Source organism: Salvelinus fontinalis, chromosome 16, assembly GCF_029448725.1.
Source record: "Salvelinus fontinalis isolate EN_2023a chromosome 16, ASM2944872v1, whole genome shotgun sequence".
NCBI lineage: Eukaryota > Metazoa > Chordata > Actinopteri > Salmoniformes > Salmonidae > Salvelinus > Salvelinus fontinalis.
Genome location: NC_074680.1, coordinates 47235773 through 47263320, shown reverse-complemented (window position 1 = coordinate 47263320; position 27548 = coordinate 47235773). Strand labels below are relative to the sequence as shown.

The following is a 27548-nucleotide window of genomic DNA, read 5'->3' as shown; positions in this document are numbered from 1 at the left end:
ATATTACAGTACACTAGGGGTCAGGGGTGATATTACAGTACACTAGGGGTTAGGGGTGATATTACAGTACACTAGGGGTCAGGGGTGATATTACAGTACACTAGGGGTTAGGGGTCAGGGTGATATTACAGTACACTAGGGGTTAGGGGTGATATTACAGTACACTAGGGGTCAGGGGTGATATTACAGTACACTAGGGGTCAGGGTGATATTACAGTACACTAGGGGTCAGGGGTGATATTACAGTACACTAGGGGTCAGGGGTGATATTACAGTACACTAGGGGTCAGGGGTGATATTACAGTACACTAGGGGTTAGGGGTGATATTACAGTACACTAGGGGTTAGGGGTGATATTACAGTACACTAGGGGTTAGGGGTGATATTACAGTACACTAGGGGTTAGGGGTGATATTACAGTACACTAGGGGTTAGGGGTGATATTACAGTACACTAGAGGTCAGGGGTGATATTACAGTACACTAGGGGTTAGGGGTGATATTACAGTACACTAGGGGTTAGGGGTGATATTACAGTACACTAGGGGTCCGGGGTGATATTACAGTACACTAGGGGTTAGGGGTGATATTACAGTACACTAGGGGTTAGGGGTGATATTACAGTACACTAGGGGTTAGGGGTGATATTACAGTACAGGGTCAGGGTGATATTACAGTACACTAGGGGGTTAGGGGTGATATTACAGTACACTAGGGGTCAGGGGTGATATTACAGTACAGGGTCAGGGTGATATTACAGTACACTAGGGGTCAGGGGTGATATTACAGTACACTAGGGGTCAGGGGTGATATTACAGTACACTAGGGGTTAGGGGTGATATTACAGTACACTAGGGGTCAGGGTGATATTACAGTACACTAGGGGTCAGGGTGATATTACAGTACAGGGTCAGGGTGATATTACAGTACACTAGGGGTTAGGGGTCAGGGTGATATTACAGTACAGGGTTAGGGGTCAGGGTGATATTACAGTACAGGGTTAGGTGTCAAGGTGACATTACAGGTCAGGGTTAGGGGTCAGGAGTGACATTACAGTGCACTAGGGGTTAGGGGTCAGGGTGATATTACAGTACAGGGTCAAGGTGATATTACAGTACAGGGTTAGAGGTCAGGGTGATATTACAGTACAGGGTTAGAGGTCAGGGTGATATTACAGTACAGGGTTAGGGTGATATTACAGTACAGGGTCAGGGTGATATTACAGTACAGGGTTAGGGTGATATTACAGTACAGGGTTAGGGTGATATTACAGTACAGGTTTAGGGTGATATTACAGTACAGGGTTAGAGGTCAGGGTGATATTACAGTACAGGGTCAAGGTGATATTACAGTACAGGGTCAGGGGTTAGGGTGATATTACAGTACACTAGGGGTCAGGGTGATATTACAGTACAGGGTCAGGGTGATATTACAGTACAGGGTCAGGGTGATATTACAGTACAGGGTCAGGGGTCAGGGGTCAGGGTGATATTACAGTACAGGGTCAGGGTGATATTACAGTACAGGGTCAGGGGTCAGGGTGATATTACAGTACAGGGTCAGGGTGATATTACAGTACAGGGTAAGGGTGATATTACAGTACAGGGTAAGGGTGATATTACAGTACAGAGTTAGGGTGATATTACAGTACAGGGTTAGGGGTCAGGGTGATATTACAGTACAGGGTTAGGGGTCAGGGTGATATTACAGTACAGGGTTAGGGGTCAGGTGATATTACAGTACAGGGTTAGGGGTCAGGGTGATATTACAGTACACTAGGGGTTAGAGGTCAGGGTGATATTACAGTACAGGGTCAAGGTGATATTACAGTACAGGGTTAGAGGTCAGGGTGATATTACAGTACAGGGTCAGGGGTCAGGGTGATATTACAGTACAGGGTCAGGGTGATATTACAGTACAGGGTCAGGGTGATATTACAGTACAGTGTTGGTCAGGGGGATATTACAGTACACACCTGATTCTGAGCCCCGGAGACTCTTTTTCAGATTGCTTTGTCGTGTTGTTCCGGGAGACATGTTGGGGGAGGAGTCGGGGTTATAGACTATGTGACTGGCCCCTGACAGCTCCGCCTTCCTCTCTGCATAGGTGCTCCTGGCTGAACCTGGGGCACATAGAGGTTAGAGGTCACAGGTCAGAGGTTACCTAACACATCCCCCTAAACCTGGGATACACAGAGATTAGAGGTCACAAATTACATAACGCATCACCTAAACCTGGGTTACACACAGAGAGGTTATTGCCATAATCAATACAGTATGTACATTATGATATTAGCAATAAAACATTAATCAATATACATTTTCGCTCTGAGAAAAGCCCAGACAATGGTGGTTGAAAAAATGTCCAAATGTGTGACAGTAAAGACACTGATTGATTGATTGATTGATTGATTGATACATACCGTGTAGCCCTGGTGTCTGGTAGCCGAGGTAACGTGATCCGCGTGGTTGGATGTAGGACGGTTTGAATGTGGGGAGGACAAAGGGGATCTCTTTTCCATCCGGGGGGAGTTTAGAGAGGAGATAGTCCTCTGATACCCCTACACCCTTCCTGGGGACACCTGAGATCGCTCTGGCAGGGGGCATCTTCATTGTAATCACTACAAAGTAGAATAAACCATTTTTATTCCCCCCCCCCCCCCCCCCCCAGGGGGGACTTCAGTGTACTAAGTAGTGGACATCCCATCACATCTGATATGATAAGGCTTTATAATACGGTACTACATTTTTAAAAAGGGGGGAAATAACACAACGGATAGATTATAAATCAATATATTTTCTTTAATAAGCATTTGATAGATGGGTGATATAATATAAACCCACGAGTAATCCAATAGCTTTAGGCTAAATTTATTTATATGTATAAAATTAACAATTTACCTTGCTGTTCGATCTCAGCGTCTTTGCCTAGGAAGGTTTTGCAGCAGTTCTTAATGCATTCCATTGCCATGCCGTAATAGGGTCGTAATCAGAGTACACAACAGAATAAACAGCAGCACTAAGCCAACTGTATACCGCTTGAAAGTTTCGGAGGGAATTTACATTCAAATAACTGACTACGATTATCTTTCTGACGACAGAATAGTTCAGGAAATCAATTGACAGGAGTCAGCTATATCTTCTGATACGAAGAGATACATATCTAGAATAAGATTTCTAGACATTTCAGAAATTATTATTTTTTATCTCACAATAACCACATGAAGCCAAACTAAAACAATTTATAAAAAACCTGCTAAGCAGATATTCCCGATCCCAGGAAGACGCGCAACTTTCTTTCACAACTTCTCTACAGAACAGCTGGAATAGTGGGCATTCTCCCAGGCTGTCCTCCTTCTTAACTTCCACTGGAACCACAGACACGTTTTAGGTCCTAGTGCCCGTCGACTTTAGGGGCTGGTTGGTTCTGTTGACCTGCTTCCCCTCTCTCCGGTAATGCCCTTCAACGAGACGTTCTCAGATTAACGAGCTTCCTTCTCCACAAAGTTAATAATAAAACAAGTAGGAGACTCAATTGCTTCCTTAATAAAGATAAAGAATGTTATAGTCTATTCATGTGATCTCCATGTTATAATCTATTCATGTGATCTCCTTATGTTATAATCTATTCATGTGATCTCCATATGTTATAATCTATTCATGTGATCTCCATGTTATAATCTATTCATGTGATCTCCTTATGTTATAATCTATTCATGTTATAATCCTTATGTTATAATCTATTCATGTGATCTCCATATGAGCATGTATTACCCTGATCAGAAGTATTCTCATTTGACCTTCCAGTTTTGGCCACTATTGGCTTTTGTTGCTAATCCCCAAAATACGGAACATCATTACATAAGAAGAATAACTTTGACATGGCATTGTTATATAAGAAGAATAACTTTGACACGGCATTGTTATATAAGAAGAATAACTTTGACACGGCATTGTTATATAAGAAGAATAACTTTGACATGGCAGTGTTACATAAGAAGAATAACTTTGACATGGCATTGTTATATAAGAAGAATAACTTTGACACGGCATTGTTATATAAGAAGAATAACTTTGACACGGCATTGTTATATAAGAAGAATAACTTTGACACGGCATTGTTATATAAGAAGAATAACTTTGACATGGCAGTGTTACATAAGAAGAATAACTTTGACACGGCATTGTTATATAAGAAGAATAACTTTGACATGGCAGTGTTACATAAGAAGAATAACTTTGACACGGCATTGTTATATAAGAAGAATAACTTTGACATGGCAGTGTTATATAAGAAGAATAACTTTGACATGGCATTGTTATATAAGAAGAATAACTTTGACACGGCATTGTTATATAAGAAGAATAACTTTGACATGGCAGTGTTACATAAGAAGAATAACTTTGACATGGCATTGTTATATAAGAAGAATAACTTTGACACGGCATTGTTATATAAGAAGAATAACTTTGACATGGCAGTGTTACATAAGAAGAATAACTTTGACATGGCATTGTTATATAAGAAGAATAACTTTGACCAGGTGCAGCATTCAGATCCAGTACGTTTTATTTGACAGACCAGGTTCACTTACAGGTTGTTATTGGAGAGGACTGACCAGGTTGATACTGGAGAGGACTGACCAGGTTGATACTGGAGAGGACTTGACCAGGTTGTTATTGGAGAGGACTTGACCAGGTTGTTATTGGAGAGGACTTGACCAGGTTGTTATTGGAGAGGACTTGACCAGGTTGTTATTGGAGAGGACTTGACCAGGTTGTTATTGGAGAGGACTGACCAGGTTGTTATTGGAGAGGACTGACCAGGTTGTTATTGGAGAGGACTGACCAGGTTGTTATTGGAGAGGACTGACCAGGTTGTTATTGGAGAGGACTGACCAGGTTGTTATTGGAGAGGACTGACCAGGTTGTTATTGGAGAGGACTGACCAGGTTGTTATTGGAGAGGACTGACCAGGTTGTTATTGGAGAGGACTGACCAGGTTGTTATTGGAGAGGACTTGACCAGGTTGTTATTGGAGAGGACTGACCAGGTTGTTATTGGAGAGGACTGACCAGGTTGTTATTGGAGAGGACTGACCAGGTTGTTACTGGAGAGGACTGACCAGGTTGTTATTGGAGAGGACTGACCAGGTTGTTACTGGAGAGGACTGACCAGGTTGTTACTGGAGAGGACTGACCAGGTTGTTACTGGAGAGGACTTGACCAGGTTGTTATTGGAGAGGACTTGACCAGGTTGTTACTGGAGAGGACTGACCAGGTTGTTATTGGAGAGGACTTGACCAGGTTGATACTGGAGAGGACTTGACCAGGTTGTTATTGGAGAGGACTGACCAGGTTGTTACTGGAGAGGACTGACCAGGTTGTTATTGGAGAGAGCTGACCAGGTTGTTACTGGAGAGGGCTGACCAGGTTGTTATTGGAGAGGACTGACCAGGTTGTTATTGGAGAGGACTTGACCAGGTTGTTATTGGAGAGGACTGACCAGGTTGTTATTGGAGAGGACTTGACCAGGTTGTTATTGGAGAGGACTTGACCAGGTTCACTTACAAAGACTTTTCGAGAAGTAAAAAACCCACAAAACAGGACAGACCATTGTTTTGTTTTTTTATGGGGAAGTTTGGTCCATGGATAATGTATATAAGAGTGGCAAAATTAAACACATTTGACGTCATATATTACTTCAAGACAAATATTTCAGGGAAATGTATCTTGTAAAATTAGTACATCTGATGGGCACCGTTGACAAATGATTGTGTCAAAATAAAAACACAAATTGAAATGGGTAACTTGATTAGGTCACTGTACGGTAATGTCCAGTCGTCAGCTAACGTAGCAGAAGTGAGCCCCCTGCATCAGTAGAAGATCTACAGTGACAGAAACAATGTGTACTCAGACCAGAGCAATCATAGCCTGGTAGCAATCATAGCCTGGTAGCAATCATAGCCTGGTAGCAATCATAGCCTGGTAGCAGTCATAGCCTGGTAGCAGTCATAGCCTGGTAGCAGTCATAGCCTGGTAGCAGTCATAGCCTGGTAGCAATCATAGCCTGGTAGCAATCATAGCCTGGTAGCAATCATAGCCTGGTAGCAGTCATAGCCTGGTAGCAGTCATAGCCTGGTAGCAGTCATAGCCTGGTAGCAGTCATAGCCTGGTAGCAATCATAGCCTGGTAGCAGTCATAGCCTGGTAGCAATCATAGCCTGGTAGCAGTCATAGCCTGGTAGCAATCATAGCCTGGTAGCAATCATAGCCTGGTAGCAGTCATAGCCTGGTAGCAATCATAGCCTGGTAGCAATCATAGCCTGGTAGCAATCATAGCCTGGTAGCAATCATAGCCTGGTAGCAATCATAGCCTGGTAGCAATCATAGCCTGGTAGCAGTCATAGCCTGGTAGCAGTCATAGCCTGGTAGCAGTCATAGCCTGGTAGCAATCATAGCCTGGTAGCAATCATAGCCTGGTAGCAATCATAGCCTGGTAGCAATCATAGCCTGGTAGCAGTCATAGCCTGGTAGCAATCATAGCCTGGTAGCAATCATAGCCTGGTAGCAATCATAGCCTGGTAGCAGTCATAGCCTGGTAGCAATCATAGCCTGGTAGCAGTCATAGCCTGGTAGCAATCATAGCCTGGTAGCAGTCATAGCCTGGTAGCAATCATAGCCTGGTAGCAGTCATAGCCTGGTAGCAATCATAGCCTGGTAGCAGTCATAGCCTGGTAGCAATCATAGCCTGGTAGCAGTCTATTTGGGCTAACATTCCACTCCTTATGCCATGACAAGGAATTGGAATGTTAGCACAAACAGATCTGGGGCCAAGCTAGTTCAAGTCCGGTAGGAATCAAAACATTTCCCACCAAGGTCGAAAGCGTATTTCTTGATAGCTCTACATACTGTAGAGAGAGATGCTGATACACAACACATCAGATATTGTAAGCTCACGTTCACAGTTTATTTCAAGTTTAACGCTTCACAGGAAATAACGTAAGACTAAGTTCAATCGATAACAAATAGAAATATGTAGTAAACAGCCAATAATTTCAATCAATGACCTTAATCATAAATGTTTTATTTTTTAAAGAGGAGAGAGAGAGAGACACACACATAGCCTTTACAATACAACATAAATATCCTTATGTGTGGAAAATACGTTAGTCTGCTAGATACAGTGATGATGTCCAGTAACAGTCTGATGTGGATGTAGGAGTGGGGAAGGGAGGTCTGATGTGGATGTAAGAGTGGGGAAGGGAGGTCTGATGTGGATGTAGGAGTGGGGAAGGGAGGTCTGATGTGGATGTAAGAGTGGGGAAGGGAGGTCTGATGTGGATGTAAGAGTGGGGAAGGGAGGTCTGATGTGGATGTAAGAGAGGGGAAGGGAGGTCTGATGTGGATGTAAGAGAGGGGAAGGGAGGTCTGATGTGGATGTAAGAGAGGGGAAGGGAGGTCTGATGTGGATGTAAGAGTGGGGAAGGGAGGTCTGATGTGGATGTAAGAGTGGGGAAGGGAGGTCTGATGTGGATGTAGGAGTGGGGAAGGGAGGTCTGATGTGGATGTAAGAGTGGGGAAGGGAGGTCTGATGTGGATGTAGGAGTGGGGAAGGGAGGTCTGATGTGGATGTAAGAGAGGGGAAGGGAGGTCTGATGTGGATGTAAGAGAGGGGAAGGGAGGTCTGATGTGGATGTAAGAGAGGGGAAGGGAGGTCTGATGTGGATGTAAGAGAGGGGAAGGGAGGTCTGATGTGGATGTAGGAGTGGGGAAGGGAGGTCTGATGTGGATGTAGGAGAGGGGAAGGGAGGTCTGATGTGGATGTAAGAGTGGGGAAGGGAGGTCTGATGTGGATGTAGGAGTGGGGAAGGGAGGTCTGATGTGGATGTAAGAGTGGGGAAGGGAGGTCTGATGTGGATGTAAGAGTGGGGAAGGGAGGTCTGATGTGGATGTAAGAGAGGGGAAGGGAGGTCTGATGTGGATGTAAGAGAGGGGAAGGGAGGTCTGATGTGGATGTAAGAGTGGGGAAGGGAGGTCTGATGTGGATGTAAGAGAGGGGAAGGGAGGTCTGATGTGGATGTAAGAGTGGGGAAGGGAGGTCTGATGTGGATGTAGGAGTGGGGAAGGGAGGTCTGATGTGGATGTAAGAGTGGGGAAGGGAGGTCTGATGTGGATGTAGGAGTGGGGAAGGGAGGTCTGATGTGGATGTAAGAGAGGGGAAGGGAGGTCTGATGTGGATGTAAGAGAGGGGAAGGGAGGTCTGATGTGGATGTAAGAGAGGGGAAGGGAGGTCTGATGTGGATGTAAGAGAGGGGAAGGGAGGTCTGATGTGGATGTAGGAGTGGGGAAGGGAGGTCTGATGTGGATGTAGGAGAGGGGAAGGGAGGTCTGATGTGGATGTAAGAGTGGGGAAGGGAGGTCTGATGTGGATGTAGGAGAGGGGAAGGGAGGTCTGATGTGGATGTAGGAGTGGGGAAGGGAGGTCTGATGTGGATGTAAGAGAGGGGAAGGGAGGTCTGATGTGGATGTAGGAGAGGGGAAGGGAGGTCTGATGTGGATGTAAGAGAGGGGAAGGGAGGTCTGATGTGGATGTAAGAGAGGGGAAGGGAGGTCTGATGTGGATGTAGGAGTGGGGAAGGGAGGTCTGATGTGGATGTAGGAGTGGGGAAGGGAGGTCTGATGTGGATGTAAGAGTGGGGAAGGGAGGTCTGATGTGGATGTAGGAGTGGGGAAGGGAGGTCTGATGTGGATGTAGGAGTGGGGAAGGGAGGTCTGATGTGGATGTAGGAGTGGGGAAGGGAGGTCTGATGTGGATGTAGGAGAGGGGAAGGGAGGTCTGATGTGGATGTAGGAGTGGGGAAGGGAGGTCTGATGTGGATGTAGGAGTGGGGAAGGGAGGTCTGATGTGGATGTAAGAGAGGGGAAGGGAGGTCTGATGTGGATGTAAGAGAGGGGAAGGGAGGTCTGATGTGGATGTAGGAGAGGGGAAGGGAGGTCTGATGTGGATGTAGGAGTGGGGAAGGGAGGTCTGATGTGGATGTAAGAGAGGGGAAGGGAGGTCTGATGTGGATGTAAGAGAGGGGAAGGGAGGTCTGATGTGGATGTAAGAGAGGGGAAGGGAGGTCTGATGTGGATGTAAGAGAGGGGAAGGGAGGTCTGATGTGGATGTAAGAGAGGGGAAGGGAGGTCTGATGTGGATGTAAGAGAGGGGAAGGGAGGTCTGATGTGGATGTAAGAGAGGGGAAGGGAGGTCTGATGTGGATGTAAGAGAGGGGAAGGGAGGTCTGATGTGGATGTAAGAGAGGGGAAGGGAGGTCTGATGTGGATGTAAGAGAGGGGAAGGGAGGTCTGATGTGGATGTAAGAGAGGGGAAGGGAGGTCTGATGTGGATGTAAGAGAGGGGAAGGGAGGTCTGATGTGGATGTAAGAGAGGGGAAGGGAGGTCTGATGTGGATGTAAGAGAGGGGAAGGGAGGTCTGATGTGGATGTAAGAGAGGGGAAGGGAGGTCTGATGTGGATGTAAGAGAGGGGAAGGGAGGTCTGATGTGGATGTAGGAGAGGGGAAGGGAGGTCTGATGTGGATGTAGGAGTGGGGAAGGGAGGTCTGATGTGGATGTAGGAGTGGGGAAGGGAGGTCTGATGTGGATGTAGGAGTGGGGAAGGGAGGTCTGATGTGGATGTAGGAGAGGGGAAGGGAGGTCTGATGTGGATGTAAGAGAGGGGAAGGGAGGTCTGATGTGGATGTAAGAGTGGGGAAGGGAGGTCTGATGTGGATGTAGGAGTGGGGAAGGGAGGTCTGATGTGGATGTAGGAGAGGGGAAGGGAGGTCTGATGTGGATGTAGGAGTGGGGAAGGGAGGTCTGATGTGGATGTAGGAGAGGGGAAGGGAGGTCTGATGTGGATGTAGGAGTGGGGAAGGGAGGTCTGATGTGGATGTAGGAGTGGGGAAGGGAGGTCTGATGTGGATGTAGGAGTGGGGAAGGGAGGTCTGATGTGGATGTAGGAGTGGGGAAGGGAGGTCTGATGTGGATGTAGGAGTGGGGAAGGGAGGTCTGATGTGGATGTAGGAGTGGGGAAGGGAGGTCTGATGTGGATGTAGGAGTGGGGAAGGGAGGTCTGATGTGGATGTAAGAGTGGGGAAGGGAGGTCTGATGTGGATGTAGGAGAGGGGAAGGGAGGTCTGATGTGGATGTAAGAGTGGGGAAGGGAGGTCTGATGTGGATGTAGGAGTGGGGAAGGGAGGTCTGATGTGGATGTAAGAGTGGGGAAGGGAGGTCTGATGTGGATGTAGGAGTGGGGAAGGGAGGTCTGATGTGGATGTAGGAGTGGGGAAGGGAGGTCTGATGTGGATGTAAGAGTGGGGAAGGGAGGTCTGATGTGGATGTAGGAGTGGGGAAGGGAGGTCTGATGTGGATGTAGGAGTGGGGAAGGGAGGTCTGATGTGGATGTAGGAGTGGGGAAGGGAGGTCTGATGTGGATGTAAGAGTGGGGAAGGGAGGTCTGATGTGGATGTAGGAGTGGGGAAGGGAGGTGGGAAATGTAGAGCAAGGTGCCCTCCGTGTCCTATAACAACAGATGAGAGTTCATTGAAAGTTCATTCAGACGATAACGGTGGTAAGACAGACAGCATCACATCTCGAGAACAGACAGCATCACGTCTCGAGAACAGGAGACGGACAGCATCACGTCTCGAGAACAGGAGACAGACAGCATCGCATCTCGAGAACAGACAGCATCACGTCTCGAGAACAGGAGACGGACAGCATCACGTCTCGAGAACAGGAGACAGACAGCATCGCATCTCGAGAACAGACAGCATCGCATCTCGAGAACAGGAGACAGACAGCATCGCATCTCGAGAACAGGAGACGGACAGCATCACGTCTCGAGAACAGGAGACAGACAGCATCGCATCTCGAGAACAGAGAGGAGACAGACAGCATCACATCTTGTGAACAGAGAGAAGAGACAGACAGCATCACATCTCGTGAACAGAGAGAAGAGACAGACAGCATCGTATCTCGTGAACAGAGAGAAGAGGAGACAGACAGCATCGTATCTCGTGAACAGAGAGAAGAGACAGACAGCATCGTATCTCGTGAACAGAGAGAAGAGACAGACAGCATCACATCTCGTGAACAGAGAGAAGAGACAGACAGCATCGTATCTTGTGAACAGAGAGAAGAGACAGACAGCATCGTATCTCGTGAACAGAGAGAAGAGACAGACAGCATCGTATCTTGTGAACAGAGAGAACAGGAACAGAGCTGTTTGATGAGAGATGGTAGATTTGGAGAGTAAAAGATTCTGAGATGGTATCCTTAGGGTTGTGAGAGTACGTGGTGATTGGTCAGGGGGGAGGGGCCTCAGTAAGGATGCTCTGACACGTATATCGTGAGCCGTATGATACTGCTGCCTCTGAAGTTGATGACGTTGTTAACGGTTACCATCTCCAGGTCCAGGACCAGCTCCCTGGGACCCTTGATGGGTCGAGATAGGACCAGAGTGGCACTCACGTTACTGGTTTGCTGTAAAGAGAGAGAGAGAGACAGAGAGAGAGACAGAGAGAGAGAGACAGAGAGAGAGACAGAGAGAGACAGAGAGACAGAGAGAGTGACAGAGAGACAGAGAGAGTGACACTCACATTACTGGTTTGCTGTAACACGAGAGAGAGAGAGAATAAAGAAGAGAGAAGTTTGAGACAACTCTTGATGTAAAAAAAGGATTGATAAATAAACATGACAGATTGATTGACATTATGTACTACTATTTAATGTGATCCTATCTCCCAACAAAACTGGTTGTACCAGGCCTATCGCGTAATGGTAATATACAGTTCATTCAGAAAGTATTCAGACCCCTTGACTTTTTCAACATTTTGTTATGTTACAGCCTTATTCTAAAATTAATTAACCCCCCCCCCCCCCAATCAATCTACACACAATACCCCATAATGACATCACAATACCCCATAATGACAAAGCAAAAACAGGTTTAGACATCTTAGCTAATGTATTAAAAATGTAAAACTGAAATACTTTATTTACATAAGGTATCTGTTATTTATTTTTAATACATTTGCATTTCTTTGTCATTATGGGGTATTGTGATGTCATTGTGGGGTATTGTGATGTCATTGTGGGGTATTGTGATGTCATTATGGGGTATTGTGTGTAGATTGATGAGGAAAACAAACAATTTAATCCATTTTAGAATAACGTAACAAAATGTGGATAAAGTCAAGGGGTCTGAATAGTTTGCGGATTCAGTAAGAAAGTGGAATATAATGGCAACATGCCTTTCCCTTCTGCATAGCAGTTGTTAGGTTAAAACCACTTCCTACATGCAAGTCATGATTTATGGTTTCAGACCAAACACTGACGAGTCATGAGCAAACAGAGGATTCAACACAGTACGCCACAGTGTACTTTGGAAGGATTCCATCACCGTCTTTGCAGTAGATTATTTCACACCAAAAAAATGTTTTTAAACAGCTGAGAACCTCTAATCTAAAGAGAACACAATCAGAATCTAGCAGAGTAGAGCATCTCTAACGCTACACACTCTTAGTGCCCCATCTGCTGGCCAACTATACCAAGCACATACTGGATCCTGGACTTCCTGACGGGCCGCTCCCCAGGTGGTCAGGGTAGGCAACAACACATCAGCTGACCATCAACACGGGAAACGGAAAAGAGGGATACTTAGTCAGTTGTACACCTGAATGCCTTCAACTGAAAATGTGTCTTCCGCATTTAACCCAACCCCTCTGAATCAGAGAGGGGGGAGGGGGGGGGCTGCCTTAAATCGACATCGTCTTCGGCGCCCAGGGAACAGTTGGTTAACTAGCTTGCTTAGGGGCAGAATGACAGATTTTTACCTTGTCAGTGTGGGGTTTTGATCAAGCAACTGCCCACAGGGTCCCTCACAGCTGCTTGCTCACAGTTGCTTCCAACTGCCCCTCACAGTTGCTTGCTCACAGTTGCTTCCAACATTAAGTTAGACGACAACGAAGGGACATCCTATAGTGAGGAGGTCAGAGACCTGGCAGTGTGGTGCCAGGACAACAACCTCTCCCTCAACGCGATCAAGACAAAGGAGATGATCGTGGACTACATGATAAGGAGGGCCGAACAGGCCCCCATTAACATCGACGGGGATGTAGTGGAGCGGGTCGAGAGTTAAGTTCCTTGGTGTCCACATCACCAACGAACTATCATGGTCCAAACACACCAAGACAGTCATGAAGAGGACATGACAAAACCTATTACCCCTCAGGAGACTGAAAAGATTTGGCATGGGTACCCAGATCCTCAAAAAGTTATATAGCTGCACCATTGAGAGCATCCTGACCCGTTGCATCACCGCCTGGTATGGAAACTTTTTGGCATCCGACCGCAAGGCGCTACAGAGGGTAGTGCGTACGGCCCAGTACATCACTGGGGCCAAGCTTCCTGACATCCACGACCTATACACCAGGCGGTGTCAGAGAAAAGCACAAAAAATGGTAAAAGACTCCAGTCACCCAAGTCATAGACTGTTCTCTCTGCTACCGCACGGCACGCGGTACCGGAGCGCCAAGTCTAGGTCCAAAAGGCTCCTTAATAGTTTCTACCCCCCAGGCATGAGACTGCTGAACACTTAATCAAATGGTCACCCGGACTATTTACATTGACCCCCCCCCTCTCTCATGTAGAACTCTCCTCCCTCCTCCCTCCCTCCCTCCCTCATGTAGAACACTCCTCCCTCCCTCATGTAGAACTCTCCTCCCTCCTCCCTCCCTCCCTCCCTCATGTAGAACACTCCTCCCTCCCTCATGTAGAACTCTCCTCCCTCCTCCCTCCCTCCCTCCCTCATGTAGAACACTCCTCCCTTCTCCCTCCCCCCCTCATGTAGAACTCTCCTCCCTTCTCCCTCCCCCCCTCATGTAGAACACTCCTCCCTCCATGTAGAACTCTCCTCCCTCCTCCCTCATGTAGAACTCCTCCCTCCCTCATGTAGAACTCTCCTCCCTCCCTCATGTAGAACACTCCTCCCTCCCTCATGTAGAACTCCTCCCTCCCTCATGTAGAACTCCTCCCTCCCTCATGTAGAACTCCTCCCTCCTCCTCCCTTCCTCATGTAGAACTCCTCCCTCCTCCTCCCTCCCTCATGTAGAACTCCTCCCTCCCTCATGTAGAACTCCTCCCTCCTCCTCCCTTCCTCATGTAGAACTCCTCCCTCCTCCTCCCTCCTCCCCCCCCTCATGTAGAACACTCCTCCCTCCTCCCCCCCTCATGTAGAACTCTCCTCCCTTCTCCCTCCCCCCCTCATGTAGAACACTCCTCCCTCCATGTAGAACTCTCCTCCCTCCTCCCTCATGTAGAACTCCTCCCTCCCTCATGTAGAACTCCTCCCTTCCTCATGTAGAACTCCTCCCTCCTCCTCCCTTCCTCATGTAGAACTCCTCCCTCCTCCTCCCTTCCTCATGTAGAACTCCTCCCTCCTTCATGTAGAACTCCTCCCTCCCTCATGTAGAACTCTCCTCCCTCCTTCTCCCTTCTTCCCCCCCTCATGTAAAACGCTCCTCCCCTCCTCATGTAAAACGCTCCTCCCCCCCTCATGTAAAACGCTCCTCCCCCCTCATGTAAAACGCTCCTCCCCCCCTCATGTAAAACGCTCCTCCCTCCCTCCCTCTCATGTAGAACTCTCGTCCCTCCCTCATGTAGGCTGTATCACAACTGGCTGTGATTGGGAGTCCCATAGGGAGGTGCACAATTGGCCCCAGCGTCTTCCGGGTTTGGCCGGAGTAGGCCGTCATTGTAAATAAGAATTTGTTCTTAACCAACTTGCCTAGTTAAATAAAGGAAAAGAATAATAAAGTAGAACGCTCCTCCCCCACCCTCCCTCCCTCATGTAGAACTCCTCCCTCCTCCTCCCTCCTTCATGTACAACTCCTCCCCCACCCTCCTGTAGAACTCTCCTCCCTCCCTCCTGTAGAACGCTCCTCCCTCACCCTCCTGTAGAACGCTCCTCCCCCACCCTCCTGTAGAACGCTCCTCCCCCACCCTCCTGTAGAACGCTCCTCCCCCACCCTCCTGTAGAACTCTCCTCCCTCCCTCCTGTAGAACGCTCCTCCCTCACCCTCCTGTAGAACGCTCCTCCCCCACCCTCATGTAGAACGCTCCTCCCTCACCCTCCTGTAGAACTCCTCCCTCCTCCTCCCTCCTTCATGTACAACTCCTCCCCCACCCTCCTGTAGAACGCTCCTCCCCCACCCTCCTGTAGAACGCTCCTCCCCCACCCTCATGTAGAACTCCTCCCTCCTCCTCCCTCCTTCATGTACAACTCCTCCCCCACCCTCCTGTAGAACGCTCCTCCCTCCCTCATGTAGAACGCTCCTCCCTCCCTCATGTAGAACGCTCCTCCCTCACCCTCCTGTAGAACTCTCCTCCCTCCCTCATGTAGAACGCTCCTCCCTCAGCCTCCTGTAGAACTCTCCTCCCCCACCCTCCTGTAGAACGCTCCTCCCCCACCCTCCTCCCTCCCTCCCTCACCCTCCTGTAGAACTCTCCTCCCTCACCCTCCTGTAGAACTCTCCTCCCTCCCTCCCTCCCTCCCCCACCCTCCAGTAGAACTCTCCTCCCTCCCTCACCCTCCAGTAGAACTCTCCTCCTCCCTCCTTCATGTAGAACTCCTCCCTCCTCCTCCCTCCTTCATGTACAACTCCTCCCCCACCCTCCTGTAGAACGCTCCTCCCTCCCTCATGTAGAACTCTCGTCCCTCCCTCACCCTCATGTAGAACTCTCCTCCCTCCCTCCCTCCTTCCCTCTCATGTAGAACTCTCGTCCCTCTCTCACCCCCTCCCTCCCTCCCTCACCCTCCTGTAGAACGCTCCTCCCTCCCTCCTGTAGAACGCTCCTCCCTCCCTCCCTCCCTCACCCTCATGTAGAACTCTCCTCCCTCCCTCCCTCACCCTCCTGTAGAACGCTCCTCCCTCCCTCCTGTAGAACGCTCCTCCCTCCCTCCCTCCCTCACCCTCATGTAGAACTCTCCTCCCTCCCTCACCCTCATGTAGAACTCTCCTCCCTCCCTCCCTCCCTCTCCTGTAGAACGCTCCTCCCTCCCTCACCCTCATGTAGAACTCTCCTCCCTCCCTCACCCTCATGTAGAACTCTCCTCCCTCCCTCCCTCCCTCTCCTGTAGAACGCTCCTCCCTCCCTCACCCTCATGTAGAACTCTCCTCCCTCCCTCACCCTCATGTAGAACTCTCCTCCCTCCCTCCCTCCCTCTCCTGTAGAACGCTCCTCCCTCCCTCCTGTAGAACTCTCCTCCCTCCCTCCCTCCTGTAGAACTCTCCTCCCTCCCTCCCTCCCCCACCCTCCTGTAGAACGCTCCTCCCTCCCTCCTGTAGAACGCTCCTCCCTCCCTCCTGTAGAACGCTCCTCCCTCCCTCCCTCCTGTAGAACTCTCCTCCCTCCCTCCCTCCTGTAGAACGCTCCTCCCTCCCTCCTGTAGAACGCTCCTCCCTCCCTCCCTCATGTAGAACTCTCCTCCCCCTCCCTCCTGTAGAACGCTCCTCCCTCCTGTAGAACGCTCCTCCCTCACCCTCATGTAGAACTCTCGTCCCTCCCTTCCTCACCCTCATGTAGAACTCCCGTCCCTCGTTGCCCGGTCCTTTGATCTGGAAGATATAGAAAGCTCCAGGGTATCTGGTAGTGGCCTGCATCTGGAAGATGTCTGCTGGGACGCTGCGGCCTGAGGACAGGTCCATGTGGCGGTAAAGGATGGTGAAGGGCCTGTCTCTACAAGCTGGGTTCTCTGCACTACACATACACTGACTGGAGGGAGAAAGAAAGAAAGAAAGAAAGAAAGAAAGAAAGAAAGAAAGAAAGAAAGAAAGAAAGAAAGAAAGAAAGAAAGAAAGAAAGAAAGAAAGAAAGAAAGAAAGAAAGAAAGAAAGAAAGAAAGAAAGAAAGAAAGAAAGAAAGAAAGAAAGAAAGAAAGAAAGAAAGAAAGAAAGAAAGAAAGAAAGAAAGAAAGAAAGAAAGAAAGAAAGAAAGAAAGAAAGAAAGAAAGAAAGAAAGAAAGAAAGAAAGAAAGAAAGAAAGAAAGAAAGAAAAAAAAAGAAAGAAAGAAAGAAAGAAAGAAAGAAAGAAAGAAAGAAAGAAAGAAAGAAAGAAAGAAAGAAAGAAAGAAAGAGAGAGAGAGAGAGAGAGAGAGAGAGAGAGAGAGAGAGAGAGAGAGAGAGAGAGAGAGAGAGAGAGAGAGAGAGAGAGAGAGAGAGGGAGGGAGGGAGGGAGGGAGGGAGGGAGGGAGGGAGGAAGGGAGGAAGGAAGGAAGGAAGGAAGAAAGGAAGAAAGGAAGAAAGGAAGAAAGAAAGAAAGAAAGAAAGAAAGAAAAGGGAGGGATGGGAAAAAGAGAGAGAGATGTATCACTTAGAGAGAAATAAATATCTGACTGGAAAGAAAGAAAGAGAGAGAGAGAGAGAAAGAAAGAGAGAAAGAAGGGAGAGAAAGAGAGAAATCCGGTACAATGTCAGTGTAACCATAGTCTAAAACACAGACGGACAGTATCGGTACTCACTTGTCACCGAGCTCAACGTACGGCGGATCACATTTTAGCGGATCCAAGCACGTATAGCCTCCCTGGAAACTGAAACAAACTTGTGCTGTCGTACACGTGTTGTTACCAGTCTCACACTCATTGATATCTTCAAAAGAACACACACAACAACAATTCACGTCAGTCAGACAGCAATCGTCCCATTATTAATCACACAACAATTCACGTCAGTTAGACAGCAATCGTCCCATTATTATCACACAACAAGTCCCGTCAGTCAGACAGCAATCGTCCCATTATTAATCACACAACAATTCACGTCAGTCAGACAGCAATCGTCCCATTATTAATCACACAACAATTCACGTCAGACAGCAATCGTCCCATTATTAATCACACAACAAGTCACGTCAGTCAGACAGCAATCGTCCCATTATTAATCACACAACAATTCACGTCACGTCAGTCAGACAGCAATCGTCCCATTATTAATCACACAACAATTCACGTCAGTCAGACAGCAATCGTCCCATTATTAATCACACAACAATTCACGTCAGTCAGACAGCAATCGTCCCATTATTAATCACACAACAATTCACGTCACGTCAGTCAGACAGCAATCGTCCCATTATTAATCACACAACAATTCACGTCAGTCAGACAGCAATCGTCCCATTATTAATCACACAACAAGTCACGTCAGTCAGACAGCAATCGTCCCATTATTAATCACACAACAAGTCACGTCAGTCAGACAGCAATCGTCCCATTATTAATCACACAACAATTCACGTCAGTCAGACAGCAATCGTCCCATTATTAATCACACAACAAGTCACGTCAGTCAGACAGCAATCGTCCCATTATTAATCACACAACAATTCACGTCAGACAGACAGCAATCGTCCCATTATTATCACACAAGAGGTTGGCATGACATTTTACAATTTATTGTAAACCACGTTGACAACAGTATGTGCGGTTGGTCACGGAATGAATCTCAAATGAGTCCTCCTTTCTCACCACTTGAGGAAGGAAGCAAGGAAAGAGGACTTGAGGAATGAAGGAAAATAACTTTTGAGATTCACCCACAAAAGGTCCATCAGAAATGGTATTAAATTCCTGATACAGTGCATTAGTTTCCCACCAGAACTCTCTGCACTAACAGCGGATATCATTAGTATTCCACCAGAACTCTCTGCACTAACAGTGGATATCATTAATATTCACCACCACCACCCCCCTTTTGACTTCTAAAATTTTTATTGTGTAACAAAGTGAGGTTAAAATGGATTTAAATTGTAATGTTTTGTCAACAATCCACACACAATACTCTTTAATGTCATAGTGGAAGAAAAACATTTTTTACATTTTTTATATTAATTTAAAATAAAACAATAACATACCTTTATTAGATAAGTATTCACCCCCCCCCCCTCCCCCACAACACAACCTAGGTCAGGTCTCCAATACCTTCACAGGTTAGGGTTAGTACAGTAGGCCTCCAATACCTTCACAGGTTAGGGTTAGTACAGTAGGACTCCAATACCTTCACAGGTTAGGGTTAGTACAGTAGGACTCCAATACCTTCACATGTTAGGGTTAGTACAGTAGGCCTCCATTACCTTCACAGGTTAGGGTTAGTACAGTAGGACTCCAATACCTTCACAGGTTAGGGTTAGTACAGTAGGACTCCAATACCTTCACATGTTAGGGTTAGTACAGTAGGCCTCCATTACCTTCACAGGTTAGGGTTAGTACAGTAGGACTCCAATACCTTCACAGGTTAGGGTTAGTATAGTAGGCCTCCAATACCTTCACAGGTTAGGGTTAGTATAGTAGGCCTCCATTACCTTCACAGGTTAGGGTTAGTACAGTAGGCCTACAATACCTTCACAGGTTAGGGTTAGTACAGTAGGCCTCCAATACCTTCACAGGTTAGGGTTAGTACAGTAGGACTCCAATACCTTCACAGGTTAGGGTTAGTACAGTAGGCCTCCAATACCTTCACAGGTTAGTATAGTAGGCCATTCCCTGGACAGGTTAGGGTTAGTACAGTAGACCTCCATTACCTTCACAGGTTAGGGTTAGTACAGTAGGCCTCCAATACCTTCACAGGTTAGGGTTAGTACAGTAGGCCTCCAATACCTTCACAGGTTAAGGTTAGTATAGTAGGCCTCCAATACCTTCACAGGTTAGGGTTAGTATAGTAGGCCTCCAATACCTTCACAGGTTAGGGTTAGTACAGTAGGACTCCAATACCTTCACAGGTTAGGGTTAGTACAGTAGAACTCCAATACCTTCACAGGTTAGGGTTAGTACAGTAGGCCTCCATTACCTTCACAGGTTAGGGTTAGTACAGTAGGACTCCAATACCTTCACAGGTTAGGGTTAGTACAGTAGGACTCCAATACCTTCACATGTTAGGGTTAGTACAGTAGGCCTCCATTACCTTCACAGGTTAGGGTTAGTACAGTAGGACTCCAATACCTTCACAGGTTAGGGTTAGTATAGTAGGCCTCCAATACCTTCACAGGTTAGGGTTAGTATAGTAGGCCTCCATTACCTTCACAGGTTAGGGTTAGTACAGTAGGCCTACAATACCTTCACAGGTTAGGGTTAGTACAGTAGGCCTCCAATACCTTCACAGGTTAGGGTTAGTACAGTAGGACTCCAATACCTTCACAGGTTAGGGTTAGTACAGTAGGCCTCCAATACCTTCACAGGTTAGTATAGTAGGCCATTCCCTGGACAGGTTAGGGTTAGTACAGTAGACCTTCATTACCTTCACAGGTTAGGGTTAGTACAGTAGGCCTCCAATACCTTCACAGGTTAGGGTTAGTACAGTAGGACTCCAATACCTTCACAGGTTAGGGTTAGTACAGTAGGCCTCCAATACCTTCACAAGTTAGGGTTAGTACAGTAGGCCTCCAATACCTTCACAGGTTAAGGTTAGTATAGTAGGCCTCCAATACCTTCACAGGTTAGGGTTAGTATAGTAGGCCTCCAATACCTTCACAGGTTAGGGTTAGTATAGTAGGCCATTCCCTGGACAGGTTAGGGTTAGTACAGTAGGACTCCAATACCTTCACAGGTTAGGGTTAGTATAGTAGGTCTCCAATACCTTCACAGGTTAGGGTTAGTATAGTAGGCCTCCAATACCTTCACAGGTTAGGGTTAGTACAGTAGGTGTCCCTGATTACCTTCACAGCTCCTCCCATCCTCATAGAGGTAGTATCCCCCTGGGCAGGTTAGGGTCCATTACCTTCACAGGTTAGGGTTAGTACAGTAGGTCTCCATTACCTTCACAGCTCTTCCCATCCTCATAAAGGTAGTATCCCCCTGGACAGGTTAGGGTTAGTACAGTAGGTGTCACTGATTACCTTCACAGCTCCTCCCATCCTCGTAAAGGTAGTATCCCGCTGGGCAGTGACACTGGAAGGAGCCAGGGGTGTTCACACAGCGGTGCCGACACAGAAACTCTGAGAAACCACACTCGTCCAGGTCTGCAGTCGACATACACCGTCAGTCGTCATCACAGTAACATGGCATCACTGTAAATCAACACTAGTGGCAGACTACCGTTGGTTTAAATAAACAGATTTTACAGCATTCTACTTGCCTTTAAGCATTATGGTAATCGGCCAAACATTATAGCTCAAAGTTAAATAAGGTTCACAGGCAATTAATTAATAATCATTTGTGTCGCCTTTTATGACTTAAAACACTGAGTGAATAAGCTTAGCGTAGCCTTTTGAGACACTGGGTGAATAGCTTAGCGTAGCCTTTTAAGACACTGGGTGAATAGCTTAGCGTAGCCTTTTGAGACACTGGGTGAATAGCTTAGCTTAGCCTTTTGAGACACTGGGCGAATAACGTAGCCTTTTGAGACACTGGGTGAATAGCTTAGCGTAGCCTTTTGAGACACTGGATGAATAGCTTAGCTTAGCCTTTTGAGACACTGGGTGAATAGCTTAGCCTTTTGAGACACTGGGTGAATAGCTTAGCCTTTTGAGACACTGGGTGAATAGCTTAGCCTTTTGAGACACTGGGTGAATAGCTTAGCCTTTTGAGACACTGGGTGAATAGCTTAGCGTAGCCTTTTGAGACACTGGGTGAATAGCTTAGCGTAGCCTTTGGAGACACTGGGTGAATAGCTTAGCGTAGCCTTTGGAGACACTGGGTGAATAGCTTAGCGTAGCCTTTTGAGACACTGGGTGAATAGCTTAGCTTAGCCTTTTGAGACACTGGGCGAATAGCTTAGCTTAGCCTTTTGAGACACTGGGCGAATAGCGTAGCCTTTTGAGACACTGGGTGAATAGCTTAGCGTAGCCTTTTGAGACACTGGGTGAATAGCTTAGCCTTTTGAGACACTGGGTGAATAACTTAGCCTTTTGAGACACTGGGTGAATAGCTTAGCGTAGCCTTTTGAGATACTGGGTGAATAGCTTAGCGTAGCCTTTTGAGATACTGGGTGAATAGCTTAGCGTAGCCTTTTGAGACACTGGGTGAATAGCTTAGCGTAGCCTTTTGAGACACTGGGTGAATAGCTTAGCCTTTTGAGACACTGGGTGAATAGCTTAGCGTAGCCTTTTGAGACACTGGGTGAATAGCTTAGCGTAGCCTTTTAACTTCTTGCGACTACAGGGGGTGCTGTTTTCTCATTAGCATAATTGCATTACAGATTAAACGGCTTCCTACTCAATTCTTTATCGTACAATATGCATATTATTACTATTATTGGATAGAAAACACTCTCTAGTTTCTATAGGCGTTGAAATTTTGTCTCTGAGTGGAACAGAACTCATTCTACAGCAATTTTCCTGACATGGAGTCAGATTTCACACATTTTGGCCCCTGATCTGGAGTCAGTTTAAAGGCCACTGTGAACGCTATCAGGATACGGACACTGCTTACGTCTTCCCTGGATGCCTTTACGTGATGACGCTTTGAATGGTATCAATTGCGCAATCACAGCCACTATAAATGAAAAAAACCTGTAGGTAGGAACTCTTTTCCAGATGCGCCGGACGCACGGTGGACACCGACCTGCTCTTTTTCCAAGCATTAGTGTAGCCAGTAATATTTCTCAGGTCATGTTTTTACTCGTTATAGGAGTTAAAAACATCATAAGGTAGTTAATTTAAACCGTTTTATAGCAATTTATATCCGTTTAGTGCGCATTTTGGGACATTTATTTCTGAGACACTTTGAAGCTCCGGGCAGGTTTCCAGTTCATGCTGAACGCAGTTGGCATTTCCACATGGCAAGAGGACAGCTTTCGACCAAAAGACGATTAGACCCAAGAAAGGATTCTTTGCCCAAGATTCTGATGGAAGAACAGCTCAAAGTAGGAACAATTTATTATGATAAATCGTGTTTCTGTCGAAAAATGTTAATGCTTATGACGCCATCTTGTTAGACGTAGCTTCGCTTGGCGCAAACTGTATTGAAAAGTAAGGATAATTTAAAAAATGTAAATCAGCGATTGTATTAAGAATTAAATTGTCTATCAATCGCTGTCCACCCTATATTTTTTAGTCACGTTTATGAGTATTTATGTATACGACTAGATCACTGTCTAATATGGCGCACGACATTGTCTGCCAGCTGGGCAACTTTTGTCATTGTCTAACCATGATTTTGGTGGCTAAATATGCACATTTTCGAACAAACTGTATATGTATGTTGTAATATGATGCTACATGAGTGTCATCTGAAGAATTCTGAGAAGGTTAGTGAAAAAATTTATATATTTTGGCGATGTTTACGTTATCGCTCTCTTTGGCTAGAATCAATGCTCTGGTAACGTTTGCATATGTGGTATGCTAATATAACGATTTATTGTGTTTTCGCTGTAAGACACTTAGAAAATCTGAAATATTGTCTGTATTCACAGGATCTGTGTCTTTCGATTAGTGTATGCTGTGTATTTTTACGAAATGTTTGATGATTAGTAATTAGGTAAACACGTTGCTCTATGTATTTATTCTAGTCCATTTGTGACGGTGGGTGCAATTGTAAACTATGATATCTACCTGAAATATGCACATTTTTCTAACAAAACCTATCCTATACCATAAATTTGTTATCAGACTGTCATCTGATGAGGTTTTTTCTTGGTTAGTGGCTATCAATATCTTAGTTTAGCCGAATTGGTGATAGCACCTGATGGAGTAAGAAACTGATGGAGTTAGAAAAGTGGTGTCTTTTGCTAACGTGGTTAGCTAATAGATTTACATATTTTGTCTTCCCTGTAAAACATTTTAAAAATCTGAAATGGTGGCTTTATTCACAAGATCTGTATCTTTCATTAGGTGTCTTGGACTTGTGATTTAATGATATTTAGATGCTACTATTTAATTGTGACGCTATGCTAGCGAGGCTACTCAGTGTGGGGGGGGTGGGGGGTGCTCCCGGACCCGGGGTAGATACTCGTGAAAGGTTAAGACACTGGGTGAATAGCTTAGTGTAGCCTTTTGAGACACTGGGTGAATAGCTTAGCTGTGTGTCTGCAACACCATGGTCATTGGTTGTAATTTAACACAGAATACTATGCTCTCTCATCATCACCGTTGCAGGTGGTCCCGTCAGAAGCCAGCTCAAATCCCTGATCACAGTTACACATGTAGGAGCCGTAGGTGTTGAAACAGCCGTGGGTACAGGGGTTGTCGTCACACTCATCCACATCTAGAGAGGAGAGAAGGTTAGAGGACAACTTTTAATATATCACTATATAAAACACACTAATGCTAAATAGTTAGTATAGGCCACCTACAGGTGTGTGTGTGCATATGTACATGTAAGCACGCTTGTGTGTGTGTGTGTGTGTGTGTGTGTGTGTGTGTGTGTGTGTGTGTGTGTGTGTGTGTGTGTGTGTGTGTGTGTGTGTGTGTACCTTGGCAGGTCCTGCTGTCGGGGTTGAGGAGGAAGCCAGGGTTACAGGAGCAGGAATAGGAGCCTGGCACGTTGGCACACAGCTGCTGGCAGTACCCGTAGCGACACTCATCAATGTCTGGGCACAGAGAGAGATGGAAGTTAATCAATGTCTGGGCACAGAGAGATGGAAGTTAAACAATCAATATCTGGACACAGAGAGATGGAAGTTAATCAATGTCTGGACACAGAGAGAGATGGAAGTTAATCAATGTCTGGACACAGAGAGATGGAAGTTAATCAATGTCTGGACACAGAGAGATGGAAGTTAATCAATGTCTGGACACAGAGAGATGGAAGTTAATCAATGTCTGGGCACACAGAGATGGAAGTTAAACAATCAATATCTGGGCACAGACAGAGAGATGAAAAACATGGAATAAATTAATGGAATGAAACAGAGGAACTGTTTGACACAGGAACTAAACCAAACAGAGGAAACTGACACGCGTAGGTCTGGGCGGTATACCGTATTTTACTATTTACAGGTATTGATGCACGGACCGGTTTGCATTTTTACTTTACCTTCTATGAGGGTATTTGAATGTTTGGTTTGTTATAATGTGATATGCCGTGTGTAACGTCCATTTGTATAGTTTACTCCGCTACTTGAAGCCATCCCTCTCCACACAGAACTAGTCCCGCCCCCTGTCACTCAAGGAGCGCATTAGTTGTTGCTTGACGACGAGACACTTGCGTTCAGTCTGCTGGTCAATGCAGCACATGCAACAATGTTGATGACAACGATGTTATTTTCACGTTGCTTCTTAATATAAATCCACTAGCGTTTTATAATGACACTATTAGTTTGTATTTTCTTAGCAAGTTAAGCTAAATCGTGTTAGCCACTAATGCTAATCGCTAATTAGCTGGCTAGCTAATAAAAGTACTGAGTCAGAGCAAACGTAGCTCGCCAATACAGCCTGATACCAATGATGGTGGAGGCCTAAATCAGCACGTTGTTTGTGCAACAGTATCTTTTAAATCAAATAGGAATAGGCGAAGCATGAATAAGTTTTAGCTATAAGAATAATGATTTAATGTAGCCAAAGATTATAGGGTCCCCAAGGAAACACTGAACATCACTTTGGTTCCTCTCCGTCACAATAACTCGTCCATGACATCTTCATTCGTTGCCATGTCAAACACTGTATTCAAAGTGCCCACTATTATTTATATTATAACTAAAAAAACATTATATTTCCATGATTCCAAAAGTTCACCCAAGTGTTTTGATCTAAATCGCAATTGCAACATTTGGTTATAAATAAGGCATAGTATTTTTTGCCCATATCGTGGAAGTGTGGAAATTATTTCAAATGAGTGCAGGAAATGCAGAAATTGATGGAAATGCAGGAAATTATTTTAGGTTGAAGTTGAATTGAGCAGTATAAACCAATCAGAATGGAGAAAGACCCATTGAAATCATTTAGAATATATGTGTTGCCAGCCAGGATCATTCCCTACTCATAAAGCAAATGTACAACTTTTATAAATCAAAAACATAAAATAGCATCAAATACCGTCAAAAATTTGAAAAAGACCATATGATATGATATTTTGGCCATATCGCCCAGCCCTACTTCCGCGTAGTGATGACATATCTGACCTACCCCTGAAATAGTATGATCTCTGTAAAAGCTCTGATCCCAGCTGTAATGGGTGACCTACAGTTTAACACACACGTGTTTCAGTTCGTACCCTGACACTGTCCCCCGACCAGCCAGTAGCCCTCGGTACAGGAGCAGGTGTATCCTCCAGCTGTGTTGATACACACCTGGGTGGGGTTACACTGGTGGGAGTCTGTCTCACACTCATCAATGTCTGGAAGAGAGAGAGAGAGAGGACGGGGTGGTGGGGGGGGGGGTGAGAGAGAAAGGACGGGGTGGGGGGGGTGAGAGAGAAAGGACGGGGTGGGGGGAAGTGAGAGAGAGGGGGGGGGGGGGTCAGGTGGTAGAAACGTCACTATTGGTAGTGTATAGGATACTACGTGGAGTAACTAACCTTGTTTGTCGACTCTACCAAATAATACAATGTTTTTGTTACGTTCCCCAGTTTCTGTGTTCTGTTTTGTATTTGAGTGTGTGTTTCAGGAGATGGCTTCCGGAAGTACTCCCCAACCAGCTGATTGGTCTACCCCAGGCTAATTGATGATTGGAGCTGACCCCGCCCCCTCGTCAAGAAGCAGCTGACACTAATCACCATTGCCACCTGAAGATAAAAGCCAGTGTTCTGCCCAAGAGAGTAGAGATTGAGAGAGGAGATGAGATAAGGAGTAGAGATTTGGAGATTGAGAGAGAGAAAAATTAGGTTGTGATATAGTGTTGGTTGTGTATCAGAAAGTTTGGTATGTACTGTTGTTGTTGGTAGCAGTTTTGCTATGTCCTGTGTTTGTGAGTGTTTGTGAAATCGTTAATAATTACTCTGTTTCGTTTGTTCCCAGGGGGGAAGGAGAAGGCACTTTGGGAGTGCTTAGGCAAGAGGCCCGAGGGCATACATATACCCGTAGTATATTTACTGTCTAGGCACACTAGGTAAGACCTGGGCGGACCACCCCCTGTATTTTGGTTAGGGCACCAGGCGGTGTTAAGTTAGGTAAGTTAAGTGGGTAGGCAGGTTAGATAGGAGAGGGGGAACTTTGATATTTACTTTCTTTGCTTTGGTTCCGTCCAGCCCCTTTTCCCCATATTACCGTGTAAGAAAATAAATTCTAGTAAACGGTAAATTCTGCTTTTGTGTCATCCTTACTCGCACCTACAGTCCATACCTCTTGCACTTCAGAGAGTTGAGTTGTAGCAGGGAGTTGCGTTCCCTCTTCTCAAAGGCGTGCGTAACAGTTTTTCCCCCCAGAGGTCGACTACCCCTCACATTCTTAGTTCCTGAAATAATGAAGGTGCTCTAGGCCTCTCAAACAGACCTCGAAGCCAGTGACACTGCATTTTTACCATTGTTCACCTCTAATTAGGGATTTAGACCTGGGACAGTAGGGTGAGTGCAATTAATTATTTACATTTTTTTTCATTTAGCAAGCGCTCTTATCCAGAAAGACTTACAGTATGAGTGCAT

General features: G+C 46.1%; 2 protein-coding genes across 2 annotated transcripts in view; both read right to left on the bottom strand.

Moving 5' to 3' along the window:
- Positions 1-3332, bottom strand: part of LOC129813274 (tandem C2 domains nuclear protein-like) — a 50159-nt gene extending 46827 nt beyond the window's left edge. The window contains exons 1-3 of the mRNA XM_055865590.1: positions 2900-3332; positions 2422-2619; positions 1975-2121 (exon numbers count right to left, since the gene is read on the bottom strand). Coding sequence (XP_055721565.1) covers positions 1975-2121; positions 2422-2619; positions 2900-2969 — 415 coding nt within the window. The 5' untranslated portion in view covers positions 2970-3332. The remainder of the gene's footprint in view (positions 1-1974; positions 2122-2421; positions 2620-2899) is intronic.
- A 6774-nt stretch (positions 3333-10106) lies between these two features.
- fbln5 (fibulin 5) overlaps positions 10107-27548 on the bottom strand; it is a 41146-nt gene continuing 23704 nt past the window's right edge. The window contains exons 5-11 of the mRNA XM_055865589.1: positions 26184-26306; positions 24445-24561; positions 24120-24236; positions 20930-21052; positions 17565-17691; positions 16621-16819; positions 10107-11527 (exon numbers count right to left, since the gene is read on the bottom strand). Coding sequence (XP_055721564.1) covers positions 11366-11527; positions 16621-16819; positions 17565-17691; positions 20930-21052; positions 24120-24236; positions 24445-24561; positions 26184-26306 — 968 coding nt within the window. The 3' untranslated portion in view covers positions 10107-11365. The remainder of the gene's footprint in view (positions 11528-16620; positions 16820-17564; positions 17692-20929; positions 21053-24119; positions 24237-24444; positions 24562-26183; positions 26307-27548) is intronic.